Source organism: Camelus ferus, chromosome 8 (assembly GCF_009834535.1).
Source record: "Camelus ferus isolate YT-003-E chromosome 8, BCGSAC_Cfer_1.0, whole genome shotgun sequence".
Taxonomy (NCBI): domain Eukaryota; kingdom Metazoa; phylum Chordata; class Mammalia; order Artiodactyla; family Camelidae; genus Camelus; species Camelus ferus.
In genome coordinates, this window is record NC_045703.1 from 7,787,603 (window position 1) to 7,805,049 (window position 17,447).

The following is a 17,447-nucleotide window of genomic DNA, read 5'->3' on the forward strand; positions in this document are numbered from 1 at the left end:
TTTAGCATCAACTACAGATCCAAGATTAATAACAGGCTGGTGTTTTCTGCTTCTCTGAGAGGCATCCAAGACTGAAACATACGGCCATGATATATGTCTTTAGAAAGAGTCACTGGGGAATCCAAAAGAGCCACTGTGAGGAGCGATTTGCTGGCTCCCTGACACATCAAGCTCATTATCATGATCTAAGTACCAGGCTTGGGTACTATCTGCAGTTTTCACGTAGGTCATTAATGAAAGCTAGAAAAAGGAGTGACTGCAAAGTCAGTCTCTGAGGTTATTTCACGGATTTTCCATACTGGGGCTCACTGAGTGAGTGATTTGTGTTTAAATGTAGAGAAATCAGAAAGAGGGCCATCCAGGTAAATGAAGGGGAAGTCCGCACAGCCACCCCTAAATATGCCTGATTCTCCTAATCGCAGCACAGTGACTACTGCCCAGGGCTGTAGAAACGTTATCTCAACAAAGTCTCAGCGGAGAGATGGATATCGAACACATAGGTACAAGGGAGAATTCTGTAATTCAAGAAAAGCTCCCCAAATCAAGGAGAGATAAATCAATATGGTCATGAAAGAAAGCACCTAATTAAAAAAAACTGAACAGATATTTTTCTCCCCTTGGGTAACAGTTGTTCAAAGTATATTTTTCAAACACAAGCATATAATGATTTTATGATTTCTTAAATCAACAATACTTTGCGATGCTCTGGTTCTGGCTAGAGTGCAAAGGAGGAGAGGGTAGCCGTTCAGGAGGAGAAGTTCTAAAGTTTCTGGGAATTAGCCTATGGGACTTCTATTGACTTGTGTCCAAATGTTATCTGTTGGTTTACAGGGTCCAACACTACACAAGGCTCACTGGCTGACAATGTAGTAGCTTCTGTTTGTTTCCAGTTGGAAAGAACAACACTGTGGGGATTACAGAAAGCATTTCCCACACGGCAGGCACAGCCAGCCTCCCACGAACTTTTCTGTATCCTTTTGTGTATGAAAACTATCGTCAGCCATGTCAGGAAACAGAGGATGCTGCGGCCATCAAGTCGTCAGCCACTATTGCCGCCCCTGACAGTGAGGGGAGGGAACTCAGGGTGCAGACAAGCAGGCAGCCTGGCCGCTGCAGACACCCCCAGTGGTGCCCCCTGAGGGGCTCAGGCTGGGAAAGAACAGGACACTGGCCCTAGGGAGCTGGATGCATATCAAAGGAGTGATTTCAATAAGCCCAGACCTTTGGACCTTCCCAAACACAAAACAGCACTAAATTCCTTAACTTGACATGTCTGGTTTTCTTTAATTGACAGTAATCTTTTGATGTTCGACTACCTGGTCTTTGTTGCCCAAACTCCTATATATCCTGGCTTCTACTTTGTCACTTTGGAACGGTCTCTTCGAATGATCTGAAAACCTGTGTCCCAGGCTGAGTCCTCAGAAGGTCCGCTGAATAAAATACAACTCTCAACTTTTAGGATGTGCATTTTATTTCTGTTGACAGTTTCTTGAAGGTTCAAATCTTCTAAAAATATTTGGGTGTGTACTTGGCATGTTCAGAGTGATCAAATCTTACAAACACATGAAATCTTGAAAGATCTTAGCCACATTTCCAAATTCAGAATAGTTGTCACGGACAGATGAGAGAGATACTTTTTCCTTTGCCATTTTGTGCAGTGAATTAGGTTGAACAAGGAAACTACAAGGTTCACCTTACACTGTACTCTGTCACTTGATCTGGGACACCCATCACTTCTATGGCCCTCTTAAGCAGGCCTAGAAGGTTCCTCGAAAGTAATCGGTAACAGCCTGCTGCCTTCAAACAGGTGACATTTGGTTCCTCTGTGAAGATTATGTTTTACTGACCTCATACCAAAAAGCCACATTTGAACATGTTTCACTTGGACAACTCAGTTGGACCATGAATCAGACTGTTACTTGTCCATTAAATAAAAGACTGAAAAATGTGTAGTTATTCTAAATGTACCTACAAATCTTATTTCTGTTCTAATGGGGATTCATTACATGCTGATCCATGAAATTTTCTTCCAAAGCAATTGATTTACTAGAGGTAATGTATTGAAATGAAGAAAAGGCCTGGAGAATTAAGTAAACTTCATTGAGAGTTAAACCACATCAGACTAAATTTGTAAGGTCACCATGGATAGGTCCAAAGGTGGCTGAGTTACAGATGACATAACATTGACTGTAGAACCACATGTTATACCAAGACCCGTGAGGCTCTGAGACAGGAAAAGAACGACGAAAGGACTGAGATGTGCTTATGTACCCACGGCTGCAAACAGCTATCGAAAGGCAGCAGGTAACTGGGAAAGATCCCGCGTTTTAGCTCAGAGGCCAGAAATACATTGGCATTGCCTCTGGCATTGGACTAAACCCAATTTTTAATTGGTTTTAAAGTCTGGGATGGAACATTCCTGCTGTCATCTGTGAAACGACCGTAGTTTGGAGAAGCTGAGTGAATCTTGGCCAAACCATCTGCCTTGTGCATTGTTCTGTTCTGGCCCCTTATCGGACAGGAAGTACCTGTTGGGCAGTAATTTCACATCAGGTTATGGTGCTTCACGGTGTTGCTTGAGCAGAGAATTCAAAAAGTGAAAAAAAATCTCCAGAGAGAAAAATGAAGTGCCTTCCCTGGAGGTGCTTTGGGGCTGAATGGACCTGCAGGGAGGCCAGGAGTTTCTACCCGCTTTCCTCCACATCTTAGTATAACGGCTTCCAAAAAGAAGTAAAGCCCTAGTCTAGCAGATGAGAGACAGCTGGACGAATAGGTTGCTTAGTGAAGGCCAGACAAGGTATCTTAAGATTGATTTAACTTTGAATTTTATCATATTCACTGTTGTAATTCCAGGACCTCATACACAGTCAAATTTCCATGATGTTTGGTTGAACGGACGGTGACTCTTTTGAAATGTGCATCCTATGAAATCACCTGAGTGCCAGAGAGAGTGTGAGGTGCCCACCTGCCTCCCCACACCCAGGACACTGCTCCACTCACACAGCACTGAATAAAAGCTGGAGCAAAGGAGTCTTCTTAGCAGTGTCTGGGGATGGGATAGCTCCAATTCTTCCTTAAGGAATTGGAGGGAGCAAAGGAGGAAACAAAAGATTACTCAACAGTTCCTGGGGCGGGGAGGATATAGCTCATTGGGAGAGCATGTGCTTAGCATGCATAAGGTCTTGGGTTCAGCCTCTGGGACTGCCATTAAATAAATGAATGAATAAATAAATAAACTTAATTAGTACTGCTCCCAAATAAATAATATAAAAATTAAAAAAAACCAAACAATTCCTGACTCTGAAACCAAATGGGAAACTTGCTGTTGAAGAAGAAGCTAGTCTGAACTAGCTTGTAAATAAAGTCCCCAATTTCTCAGATTGGAAATAGCTAAAATAAGGAAGCCTCACCGAGGACTTTCAGCCTTTGGATTTGAATGGCTGCCAAAGAAGGGGGAAGGAAAAAAGAGCAAGGATTCCAAATGTAGCCGGCAAATAACAGCAGTGACAAAAACGATGAGCTTTTTTGTACATAGGGTTTTCTTTTTTTTTCCCCCAAAGGACTAACATTCTATTTTTTAAAAATAGGCCAAATTCTTCAAAAATGTCGACGTCATAAAAGAGAAGGAAAGGCTGAGGAAATGTTCTGGATGAAAGGAGACTGAAGAGCAGTGATGACTAAATGCAGTAGGTAATCCCAGACTGGACCCTGCACTGGAGGGGAAGCAGTGCTGTATAGGACATTATTGGGTCAACTGGCAAAACCAGAATACAAGCAGGAGATGAGATGAAGTATCGTATTAATGTCCAGTTTATGGAAGATTGTATAAAAGAATATCCTTATTCTAGGAAATCCACATTAAAATATTTAGGGACGGAGGGCCATGATGTAGGCAACTTACTTAAAAAAAATTAAGTTGATTAATTAAAAAAAACCAGATGTAATTGACTAGGGTTTTCAATTTTATATTTTTTATTTATTTGTTTTTTCTTTCTTTCTTTTTTGTTTTTTTTCTTTTTAATGGAAGTACTGGGATTGAACCCAGGACCTTGTGCATGCTAAGCATGTGCTCTACCACTGAGCTGTACCCCCAACCCCCATGATATACTTTTAAATATAATACTGGGAGATGCCAGATCTTAATTCAGGCAGTATTGTTATAATTTCAAGTTTGTACCCAGAAGAATGGAATCTCTCTGAAACCACAGCATCGAGGGAGCTGCAGAGATGTGACATTTATCAGGGGACAGTAGGGTGGGAAACTCAAATTTCAGAGGGTAAAATACTTTGTCAGGTCTAACATTACTAGTGCGTAAAGTAAACCAGACTCGTAGTTATTCTATTTTTTAAACATTTTTTTTTGCTCTTTTGTTTTAAAAAAGCTGAACCATTCTTTAATTAATTGATTAATTTTTAATGGAGGTACTGGGGATTGAACCTAGAACCTTGTGAATGCTAACCATGTGCTTTACCGCTGAGCTATACCCTCTCCCTTTGTATTTATTCTTGGAGCATGCTAATTGACACGCTTTACAAGGATTAATCCACTGCTATACATTCACCTGATCCAGACCATAAAAGAATATTGCTTATACTGTAGAGCAGGAAGGGGTTTTATACTTAGTGAATTTGCTTCCCAAATTCAGGGCAACACTCAAGAACCACATATTTCAGTACAACTTAATTTGACACAAGTGGGTGTTCTAGAGTGAGACTGTCTGGCTCCAATCCCAGCTCCACCACTTACTGCCCAAGTGACTTTTAGTAACTTACTTCCCTTCTCTCTGCCCCAGTTTCTTCATCTGTAAAACAGGGATAATAAAAATACCTACCTCTCAGTGTTGTGATGAAGAGTAAATGAGTCATTACTTTCAAGACACAAGGGTGCCTGGTGAATAAGCCCTCAATAGCTTTGGATATTCATTAAATGCGGTGATACAGGAGACGGAAGGGAAAAAGGATGTGCGTCATAAATCCAACTTTGGACTTTGACACTCACCTATAACACAGAAGGGTTTTCGGGCAAATCTCAGTCTTCCTTGCCATCCTCTGTACCGGCAGCAGCAGCCCGCAGACCAAATGCGAATGATGAACTCCAAACCAAAGACAACAATCATCACGAACTCCTAAAATATCAAATGAGACATGTCAGAGAGAGGTGTCATGGAGCAAGCCACAGCAGGAAGCTCTGTGTACATTTCTGGACATTCGGACCCTTCATCTAAAACACCTAGATGTTAATGTCCAAATTTAACATCTCCTCTTCTCCAAATTGCTCTAGCCCTGGAGAACACGTGAATCCCACTCTGTATTTCCCAGCATGCAATGCCATCCATTTTCCTGTCGCTAACACTGGGCAAATTTAGGAGTCAGTTTTAATACTAAATGTGCAGATTGAATTACAGATCCACCTGATCTGGAATATATAGGTGTCCCTCAGTATCCTCAACAAATTGGTTCCAGGTCCCCGGGGGACATCAAAATCCATGGTTGCTCAAGTCCCTTATATAAAATGGTGTAGTATTTGCATACAACCTCTAACATCCTTCCATATAGTTTGTCTTCTCTAGGTCACTTCTAATACCTGATACAATGTAATGCTATGTCAAAAGTTGTTAATACAATGTAATGTAAGTAGTTGCCCACACATGGTTCAAGTTTTGCTTGTTGGAACTTTCTGGAATTTTTTTTCTTAATATTTTCCATCCACAGTTGGTTGAATCTGTGGATATGGGACCCCCAGATAAGGAGGGCTGACTGTAGAGTGTAACTGACTTTAGCTACAAATGAAATATATGAAATGAAAGTGCACCCTGAAAACCCAGCTTTACAGTTTTACAGGAAACAGTCCTTCATTTTGCTGCAAGGAGATCCCGGAGCCCTTGAGGGTTGTTCTCAGAGAAAGAGAAGTAACTATTTAGGAGTGTGCCAAGTTCTTCTGTTATGATGACAAAATCTTCTAAGACACCCAGGTTTGACTGTGTTATCTCGTATGGCACATAAATCCTTTGCCAGAAATGAGACTGACTCCTCTGGACCTGAAGCTTGTTAATTACTATGCTGCCCTTTGGTGAAAACTGCCTTGAAAATACCACTTGCTCCAGCAAAACGACTTTGAGATTACTTAGGAAGAGCTGTGAGCGAACCCTGGGAAAGGCCAACTAAAGTAGCTCATTAGACAGTGGGTCACAGAAGGAGAAAGCAGATGGAATTTGCTAGAAAAAAGCATCTCCCAAGCAAGCTTGTCACAGGCACCTTGTGGTCCTTTAATAGGGACAGGCACTGATTTTATCAAAATCTGTTTTCCTTACAAAAATATTTCCTTCTATTGTCTTTAAACAAGGGTTGACTCAGCATTTATAATGTAGAACAATATTTATTGATTCTTGTTATAATTGCTTAATTGTAAAGACACTACATAGTCTTTATTAGAACGTTCAAACATCATAGAAATGTAGAACATAGAAAGTAAAGGCCCTAATCCACCCCCCCATTTTCCCACCCTGTGCCCCAAGATAAAAACAATTACCAAAATTAGAAAAATAGCATTTTTGTTGCAAGTTGCGGGTAAATGCCTGTTTCTTCAGTTAGCGCATGTGAAGATGTGTTGCACTTTCAAAATGCCTAGTAGAGCTATGTCATTCTAGACTTCTGTAATTTTGCACTAAGTAATCCACAGATTTTTCTCATGACGGGAAATTAATCTCCAATATCATCATTGCTTAGTTCCAGTGACCTGTGGGCTAAATCTCCAAAGATGACTCTGTGCACAGATGACCATAACCATGGTCAACATATACTCATTGATGATATGAGGTTTTGTTTTGGCTTTTAGTATTGAGTATATCTCTAGGAAGTTGGGTTTATTAATTTGTGAAGGTGGTTACAATGCCACCTTAGGAAGAGTTGGTTGTGAACCCTGGGGAAAGGCCAGGCTTCTTTTTAACCCAGCACATCTTTCCCACATAAAAAACATGCAGAGGTCCAACCCAGGTTTAATGGCAGGTCCACTTTTTCATCCCTGCCCCTGCCTCCTACTTGTGCCAAGAAGTTTGGCAATTCACTGGTGAAAGGTCGTATCATAAAAGAAGCCAAGAAAATCCCACCCGTGGCCTGAGCAACCAGGCAGTACTATTCAACAATTTTTCTTTTTCATGGAGGCAGCTGATACCATTAGAGGTACAGCCATTATTCCGAAGTAAAGTAGGTCCTCACTACACTGATTCTACGTTGTATCCTGAGACAGGATACTTTACATCTAGAAATTCTTTACTCAAGTCCCCTTGTTCAGGACTAGTGCTTGCTGATTTTTTTTTAAATGTTAGGAAAAATCCTTTATTTCCAAATAAAGCAAGAGGACATTGTAATTGGATTTCACTATGAGACAGGAATTTCTGCCTTGGAGAAGGATTTGTCTTTCTGTGTCTGACTTATTTCATATTTCACTTAGCATAATGTCCTCCAAGTTCAACCATGTTATTGCAAATGGCAGTATTTCTCTTTTTTAAGGCTGAATAATATTCCATTGTGTGTATATGCATATATAGATATATCAATCACATTTTATTTATTCATTTATCCATTGATGGACACTTGGGTTGTCTCTATATCTTGGCTATTGTAAATAATGATGCAATGGACATGGGAGTGCAGATATCTCTGTAAGGAATCTCCATACTGTTTTTCCTAGTGGCTGCATCAATTTACATTCCTGCCAACAGTGTAGGAGGGCTCCCTTTTCTCCACACCCTCCCCAGTACTTATTATCTTTTGTCTACTTGGTAGTAGCCATTCTAACAGGTGTGAGGTGATATCGCATTGTACATTTCCCTGATGATTAGTGATGCTGAGCACCTTTTTATACACCTGTTGATCATCTGTATGTCTTCTTTTAAGAAATGTCAGTTCGGGTCTTTGCCCATTTTTAAATCAAGTTTGTTTTGTTTTTTTTTTTTTTCATTTTACTTTTTGTTATTGAGTTATGGAAGTTCTTTAGATATTTAGATATTAACTTCTTATCAGATGTCTGGTGTGCAAATGTTTTCTTCTATCCCAGAGGTTGTGACTTCACTCCGTTGATGGCTTCCTTGGCTGTACAGAAGAATTTTAGTTACATGCAGTCTCACCTCTTTTTGCCTTTGTAGTCACACCAAAAAAAAATCATTGCCCAGACCAATGTCAAGAAGCTCTTTCTCTGTGTTTTCTTCTAATAGTTTTATAATTTCTTGCCTTGCATTTAAGTCTTTCATCCATTTTGAGTTATTTTTTTTTAAATTAAAGTATAGTCAGTTTCTGGTGTACAGCATACTGTTTCAGTCATACATACACATTGTGAGTTGATTTTTGTACATGGTGTGAGGTAAGGGTCCAATTTCTTTCTTCTGCACTTGGATATCTCGTTTTCCCATTCATGATAAAAATTCTCAGCAAGTTAGGAATAGAGGTTGACTTATCTCAATTTGATAAGTAGCATCTCCAAAACCCTACAGTTAATGTCATGCTTAATGATGAAAGACAAATGCTTTCCCCTAAAATCAATGACAAGAAAAGATGTTAGTCTCACCACTTTTATGTAACATAGTTGGATAGTATAGTCACTGCAGAAAGGCAAGTAAAAGAAATGAATGGCACACAAATCGGCAAGGCAGATATAAACAATCTATATTTGTAGATGACATGATTGTCTACAGAGAAAATTGCAAGGAATATGCCAAAAAAACCTCTTAGAACTGATAAATGAGTTCAGTAGGTTGTAAGATACAAGATCAACTTACAAAAATCAATCACATTTCTTGTTAGCTATCTTGATTGTGCTGCTGGTCTCATGGTGTATACAGCTATCAAAATTTATCAAATTGTGTATCTGAAATATGCATAGTTTACTGTACCTACACAATAAGGGTGTTATAAAAGAACTTAGCAAAAAAAAATCAATCACATTTCTGCATACTAACAATCAGAATGTGAAAACCAAAATTAAAAGCACAATATTTTTTTAAACATTTTTTCATTAAGTTATAGTCATTTTACAATGTGCCAAATTCCAGTGTAGAGCACAATTTTTCAGTTATACATGAACATACATATATTCGTTGTCACATCACAATATTATTTATATCAATTCCAAAGTACATAAAATGTTTAGCTATGAACTTAACAAAACCTGTACAGGATATGTGTGCTGAAAATTATACAAAATGTTGATAAGAGAAATCAGAGATCTAAATAAATAGAAATACCATGTTCAGGAATTGGAAGACAACATTAAAAGATATAAACTCTTCCTAAATTGGTTTGTAGGTTTAATATAATTCCTATAAAAATCTCAGCAAGTTATTTTCATAGACATAAAGAAACTTATTCTAAAATTTATGTGGAGAGGGACAGGCCCTACAGTAGCTTAAAAAATCCTGAAAAAAAGAAAGTTAAGTGAGAGGAATGATTTTATCTGATATTAAGGCCTCCTGTACAGCTCTAATAATCAAAACTCTGTGTGACAGACACACAGAGAACAATGGAACATGATCTAGAACTTAGAAATATACTCAAATGTGCTCAATTGATTTTTTGATAAAAGTACAAAGCAATTCAATGGAAGAAGAAATCACCTTTTTAATAAACAATGCTGGGCAATTGGACCCCCACAAGCACTAAAATGAACCTCTATATCTCACACCTTACACAATCAATTAAAAATGGATCATGGGCTTAAATGTAAAAACTTTAAAACTTATAGTAAATATCATAGGAGAAAAATATAGATATTTTGGCTAAACAACAATTTCTTAGACTTGACACCAAAAGCATAAGTAATGAAAGGAAAAATTGATAAATTTGTCTTCATCAAAAATAGAGAGGATGAAAAGCTGAACTATAGACAGAGAGGAAATATTTGCAAACCACATATCTGACAAAGGATACGTCTCTGGAATATACAAAAACTGAATACTCAACAGTAAAAAACAACTCAACTAGAAAATGAGCAAAAAATGTGAACAGACATTTCACTGATGAAGACAATGTATGGCAAATGTGGAAAAATAACAACATTGGCCATATGGGAAGTGCAAATTACAATCACAATGAGATCACAGTAGGCACCAAACAGAATGGCTCAAATGAAAAATAATGCCCACACGAGATGTTGGGGAGAATGTGGAAAAACTGTTCCCTATCACGCATTGCTGGTGGGAATGTGAAATGGTACAGCCCCTGCCGAAAAACAGGTAGATAGTTTCTTATAAAACCAAACATGCAGTTACTATATGACAAGGCAATTCTACTCTTGGGCATTCATGCCAAAGAAATGAAAACTGATATTTACACAAAAACCTGTACACGAATGTTCACACTGGAGTTATTCGTTATGACCCCAAACCAAAAACAGCCCAGATATTCTCACCACGTGAATGGTGAAACAAGCTGTGTTACATCCATCCCACAGGAAACGACCCAACAATAAAAATAAACGAACTACTGGTAACACACAACAACTTGGGCGAATCTCTGGGGAATTCTGCTGAGTGAAATAAAGGAATCCCCCAAAGTTACACGCCATCTTATCCCATCTACATAACGTTTTTGAATTGAGAACATTTTAGAAACGCAGAACAGATCAGTGGTTGCCAGAAGTTGAGGATGGTGAGAGGAGGGGTGTGCAGGCGGGAAGGAGGATGTGGGTGTGGTGATTGAGGGGGGTGAGGGTGGAATTGTTTCGTGTCTGGATTGTTATGAGAGATACATGAACCTCTACATGTGTTAAGACTGTATAGAGATAAATACCCACATCCACATGCACACATCCACATATAAATACTTCATGCAATACTGGGGAAATCTGTGTAAGATCCATGAATTGTATCAGTATTATTACCCTGGTTGTGATATTACACTATAGTTTCACAAAATGTTATCATTTGGAGAAACTGGGTAACCATGTACATAGGATATCTTCATAGTATTTCTTTTTTTTAAATTGAAGTATAGTCAGTTACACTGTGTCAGTTTCTGGTGTGCAGCACAATGTCCCAGTCATGTATGTGTATATTATTCATTTTCATATTCACAGTGTTTCTTACAACTGCATGTGAGTCTACAACTACCTCATGAAAAATTCAATTAAAAAAGTCATTAATATTACAGAGCTACAGTAATCAAAACAGCATGGTATTGGCATTAAAAACAGACAATGGATGAATGAAACAGAATAGAGAGCACAGAAATAAATCCACAGATCTATGTCAATTAATCTTTGACAAAGGAGGCAAGACTATACAATGGAGAAAAGACAGTCTCTTCGGCAAGTGGTGTTAGGAAAACTGGATAGCAGCATGTAAATCAATGAAGTTAGAACACTCCCTCACTTTACACACAAAAATAAACTCAAAGTGGCTAGAGACTTAAATATAAGACAAGACAATAAATATCCTAGAAGAAAACATAGGCAAAAACATTCTCTGGCATAAATCTTAGCAACCTTCTCCTAGAGCAGTCTACCTGGGCAATGGACATGAGAGCAAAAATAAACAAATGGGACCTAATTAAATTCATAAGCTTTTGCACAGCAAAGGAATCCATAAGCAAAACAAAATAACAATGTATGGAATAGGAGAAAATATTTGCAAATGATATGACTGACAAAGGCTTAATTTTCCAGAATATATAAACAGCTTATACAACTTAATAAGAAAAAAACAAACAACCCAATCCAAAAATGGGCAGAAGACCTAACCAAGCATTTCTCCAATGAAGACATACAAATAGGCCAATAGGCATATGAAAAAATGCTCAATATCACTAATTATCAGAAAAATGCTAATCAAAACTACAATGAGGTATCACCTCACACCAGTCAGAATGGCCATCATTCAAAAGTCCATGAATGATAAATGCTGGAGAGGGTGTGGAGAAAAGGGAACCCTCCTACACTGCTGGTGGGAATGTAGTTTGGTGCAGCCATTACGGAAAACAGTATGGAGACTCCTCAAAAATTAAAAATAGACTTACCATATGATCCAGCAATCCCACTTCTGCGTATATATCCAGAGGGAACTCTAATGCAAAATGACACATGCACCCCAATGTTCATAGCACCACTATATACATAAGCCAAAATATGGAATCAACCTAAATGTCAACTGACAGATGACTGGTAAAGAAGTTGTGGTATATTTATACAGCCATAAAAAATAACAAAATAAAGCCATCTGCAGCAACATCAATAGACCTATTGTCATTCTAAGTGAAGTTAGCCAGAAAGAGAAAGAAAAATACCATATGATATCACGCATATGTGGAATCAAAAAAAAAAAAAAAAGACACTATGAACTCATCTACAAAACAGAAACAGACTCACAGACATAGTAAACAATCTTATGGTTATAGTGGAAAGGGGGTGGGAGGGGATAAATTTGGGAGTTTGAGATTTACAAATGTTAGCCACTATATATAAAAATAAATTTTAAAAAGTTTATTTTATACAGCACAGGGAACTATGTTCAATATCTTGTAATAACCTTTAATGGAAAAAATATGAAAATGAATATATGTATGTCTATGCATGACTGAGACATTGTGCTGTACACCAGAGAGTGACACATTGTAACTGACTGTACTTCAATTAAAGAAAAAGTCATTGCCTGTCATCCAACCAATTGGGGTAGGCTGTGAAGAAGTGATGAATTTCTCTTCAAGTCCAGATGCTGGATCTGACCTGTGTTCTGGCTTCATGGTGCTCTCTAGGTGACCCCTTGGATGGGTTCTCCTGATTTTATTTTCTATCGAGTTAAAATACAAACATCTGCTATGCTTGTTGGAAATGACAGATTTGGGATGAAGTTCTTCTCAACCGGGCAGGGCCAGCCAAGACCCAGCTTCTTCCACCTTTGCTAGGATAAATCAATGCATTTTCTTTACTTGGTTTTAATGGAAATAGAATGCCGTTTATTTACTCAAATGGTTGCTAAAGAGATTCGTGAATAATAGAGTACTTGACCTACATGGAGGAAGTTGTAATGTAAAGCTGGTGTTATTAGCGATGGTCTGTACTCCTTTTTTGAAGATCCTAGAAGCGTGGCTTTGACATGTCTCCACGGAACGGAAGGCATTGTTTATTTTAATCACCTGTCCTGAAGGATCTGTAGTGTTTCCTCAATTTTCCTCAGAGAATTTTGGTAAAACATAGAGTACCTTTCCTATTCTTCTTAAAGACTTAAGAAATGCATGTAGAAATTAAGAAACCAGGAGGCAGGGGTAGAGCTGGTTTTATATTCTGTTTAGAATATCTATTGAGAATACGAACCTAGCATTAATCCTCTTTTTAATTAATCTTCACATGTCACACCAGAGACCTGTGATGCCATTTCACTGATATATAGGACTTTGCTGCATCGTTTGAGATTTAAATTCTCTTTTCTTACAGTTATTTCGTTTTTGTGTAACTCCAAGTGGTTTTAGGTCCAGGCTGATTTTTTTTTTTTTAACAAATTCAACAATGCCTAACAGCTCATGTTCTAATTGTTTTCTCATTAATTAACAGCATTTGTTCATTAAAACACAGTGACCTTTGTCTAATCTACAAGCTGTCTGCTGTGACTATTAATTTTTTTCTGTTTGTACACCATCAAAGAGTCTTTTTGTGAAGATGAAATGCCGACATTGTCAACCCTATGACATTTGCACCAAATCTTGAAGAGCTGTGGCTAATTAGATGTACAACATTGGAACGGCTGCCTTTACTCAGAATATCAACATAATCAATTTCTAGCTGTCTTTGCTCCTTTTTTTGTGTGTGTATACCTAAAATAACATATTTTAAAAATATATTATAAAATAACATTTCCCGCAGGGAGAGGATGTGTGACGTCAACTGAGTTGTAAATTGCAAAGAAAGGCACCAGTCGGAAGGGTTGCAGTTATAATTCTTAGTAATTTGGAAAATTCTACCAGTATAACACATGTTAAGGAAATGAAGTGAAGATCTGGGGATGGCGCTACACTTAAATCAGGATGTGGAAATAAACATACAAAAGTAAATCATCTTTTGGATTCTTGCCTCTTCAAAGGGCGAAAAAGACCCTAAACACCTGCGTACTGACCAATACTTGGAAGCCATCACATGCCATCATCAATCTAGCTGGCTTTCACATTTCTCTTTACTCATTAACTATTTATGCATTGGAAGAGAATTTAAGGAAATGGATGCTTTTACCAAATGGATTGATTCGATCTGGAGTTGAGGACAGAATCGAGCACCACTTTGAGGGTGGTGGTGAGAGTGTGATGGAATTGATGAGGTAGACACTGAGTAGGGATGTGCAGAGAAGGGGGCACAGAATTGAGAGTGGGGTCAGGGTGGGAGAAGGAACAAGGTGTGGAGGGGCATCTGTGTTCCTGCCTGTGCAAACAGTGGTTGAGATGGTTTTGAAGCCATGGGCTGGCCTTGTTGGCTGGAAAGCTCGGGAAGACACCAGTAGATGAGTTCTTTTCAGGAGCCCTGGGAAAGTCCAGTGCCTCCTGAGGTCCTCCACTTTCTGGCTGGTTGATTCCCCAAACTTCTGTAGAAATAATCAATCCTTTCAAGTTTTCCATTTACATTCTGTTTAAATGTAAATCTCTCTCTGAAAAAGAATTCATTTAACCACATTTTAAGGACCATGTTCCTTTATCCCACAGGCTCTTCAGAAGAGGGGCAGTTTGAAAATATCCCAACCCAAATGACTGATTCACACTTCGTCACCAAAGAAGGACCAGGGACAGTTCTTATCAGGTGTTGGGGCCGCAGGAAGAGGGCCTATGGGCCCGAGGCAGGAAGTGGGTGCCCCCTGGTTGGGGAGAAGAGCAGGACACCCCTGGTTTCCCCGCGGTTCGGCCTAGTGGGGATCCTGTGCATCCTAGTTGCTGCGGGAACTTCATGATGAGGATCCTGCCTTCCTGGAGTGACCTTAAACACTTAGGGATGAGCTGGTTGCTGCCAAGTGCTAAAATGCCCACCATACCAGAAGGAGCCACCCAGGCGACCCTTCCATGTTGGTGTTTCATCTTCTCAAAGTCGTATCTACAACAGGGCGAAGGACAGCTTAGGCAAACCCTCCACCTGCCTGGGAGGGGGTGGGGTCTGCTGTAGGTGCTCTCTGCTGAGGTGCCTGGGCTGGCAGTGCATGCAGTGGGGAACAGACAGCAAACTCACTGAGTTCCTTTTGGTCTCCCACCCGCAAACCAAATGATACCTTAATTGGTTTAAGGTTAATATACCGGTGTGTCTGCATGCAGCCCCGTGTGTGTATAGTGGGGACCAGAACTAAAGCACTGAGTCAAGAACTCCAAGCTAGAAAAATTGAGAACAGTTTGCCGCACCTTGAACTGAACCAAGACAGTCATTCTGCTATGGTTTTGCCAAATAATCACAAATGAACCAGTTTAACTTGGAATGGAAGCCAGAAGTCCCGAATCGTATCAAAACGGGAGCACCAAGAGTGCCTCCAAAAGGAAGGAAATCAAACCCAGTTTTCATTTCATTCAAATGGCTAATTTTTCCATTTCTCATTCTTCTATTGGTTTTTCTTTCTCTCAAGAATTACATGAGCTTGCCCCTCAAAGAATTTAAAATTAAAATTTAAAATGAACATTGCTACTGGAAATAAAATGAGGCCATTGTACTAGTTTTATAAGAAGAAAATATGTAAGAGCAATGGGATTTTCTTACTTACAAACATTTAAAATACTTATAAAAATTTAAATAAAATTCCTTAAAACAAATGAGTGATGTATTTCAATCAACAGACATCCCTGGCCTTAAGAAACTGGTATGCATCAGGCAAGTTGACTGATAAAGCAACTCTCATCTCCTTTTGGTGATGTTTCTCTTGACGTGCACACCTGTGACAAGACAGTGACTGGGACAGTGTAATGGACTGAATGTTTGCTTCCCTACAAAATTCATACATTGAAACCCCAAACCCTTCAACATGATGGTGTTTGGAGAGTGGCCTTTGGGAGGTGACTAGGTGTAGATGAGGTCTTGTGGGCTCTAGTGATGAGATTAGTGCCTTTATAAGAAAAGGAAGTGACACCAGAGTCTTTTCTCTTTCTACCATGTGAGCTCAGTGAGAAAGCAGTCATCTGCAAGCCAGGAAGAAGGCTCTCACTGGGGAACCAAGTCAGCTGGTGCCTTGACCTTGGACTTCTAGCTTCCAGAACTGGGAGAAGTAAACACACCCAGTCTGTGCTATTTTGTTATAACAGCTCGAGCTGATTAAGACAGGTGACTTCTGCGCTACCGAGAGGCTGAGAATCTGGTCAGGACCAGGTGTGCTTTTGGAGAACTTTCAGAACTTTGGCTTTTCTTACTTGGGAGTCACATCTCTACCCTGAAAGCTGCCCTTGCTCAGACCAGAGAAATGGCTCCTATCCTGAGAGATCCCTTGCCTTCCAGAAAATCTGCCCCTTCCCCCTTCCTTTGGGGTATTTGCATCTCTTAGTATAACTAACTGTTCTGCAACATCTACTTCATTTTTTAAGTGTTCTGCTTTTATGAGTCACTTTACAAATGTATAATGAAGACCATGGCCATGTAGGATAAAGAGGCGAGTAATGTGTCTAGCCCCTTGGAGGAGTTTATAACCTGTTTGGGATGGTAAGCTACATGCACTGGAAAACTCATACAATGATGTATGCTAAGTGCATGAGGGGTGGTCCCTTGAGATGCTCCTCAACCTTTCTGGTACCCCCTCTACCTCAGGGGGCCCTCACTGGATGTTTGTTGATATTTCCTTCTGTTCAGAACTCCGGGTGCAGCAAGAGCTAATCAGCATACTGCTTTATCAACCCATTATAATCAAAATTCTGAAAAAGAGCTAGCTGGAAGGAGGGAAATTGGAGTAAATTAATTGGCTGATGGTTTTTTCTTAACCTCTTCTTCAGCATCATTGACACTAATTGTGATTAGAGAGTCAATGGCTTCCCACCTCAAGATGTCTTGGTATCACTGTGGGCTTGTTTTGATGAATCCAAGCCAGAGGATATCACAGTAATTACCAATTTCATGCCTGTGATTTATAGCACCACTCAACAATTTTGTTTTTATTGGGGGGCCTTCGATGACCTCTCCTCTTTTTCCCATCCTACTAGAATGATAGGATTTTTTTGCCATTGGTTAAGAAAAGGTCTTAAGACAGGCTGGGAAAAGAAAAAGAAAGTGAGGGACAGTTTATTCCTTTTATCTGAGCATGTTTCAGGCAGAATCCACCCCACCCCCCATGTTTTGGTTTTTGAAGGACATGGAACTTCAGGGTTGAAATCTACAAACAATACAAAATGAATGTATATACAAAACAGAAACAGACTCACGGACATAAAAAACAAACTTATGGTTACCAGAGGAGAAAGGGGATGGGAAGAGATAAATTGGGAGTTTGGGACTTGCAGATGCCAACTGCTATATATAAAAT

General features: G+C 39.3%; 1 protein-coding gene across 1 annotated transcript in view; it reads right to left on the reverse strand.

The window, feature by feature from the left end:
• Nucleotides 1–17,447, reverse strand: part of KCNQ5 (potassium voltage-gated channel subfamily Q member 5) — a 434,723-nt gene that overhangs the window by 97,866 nt on the left and 319,410 nt on the right. Inside the window, exon 3 of the mRNA XM_032484438.1 lies at nucleotides 5,000–5,126. Within this exon, the coding sequence (XP_032340329.1) occupies nucleotides 5,000–5,126 (127 nt within the window). The remainder of the gene's footprint in view (nucleotides 1–4,999; nucleotides 5,127–17,447) is intronic.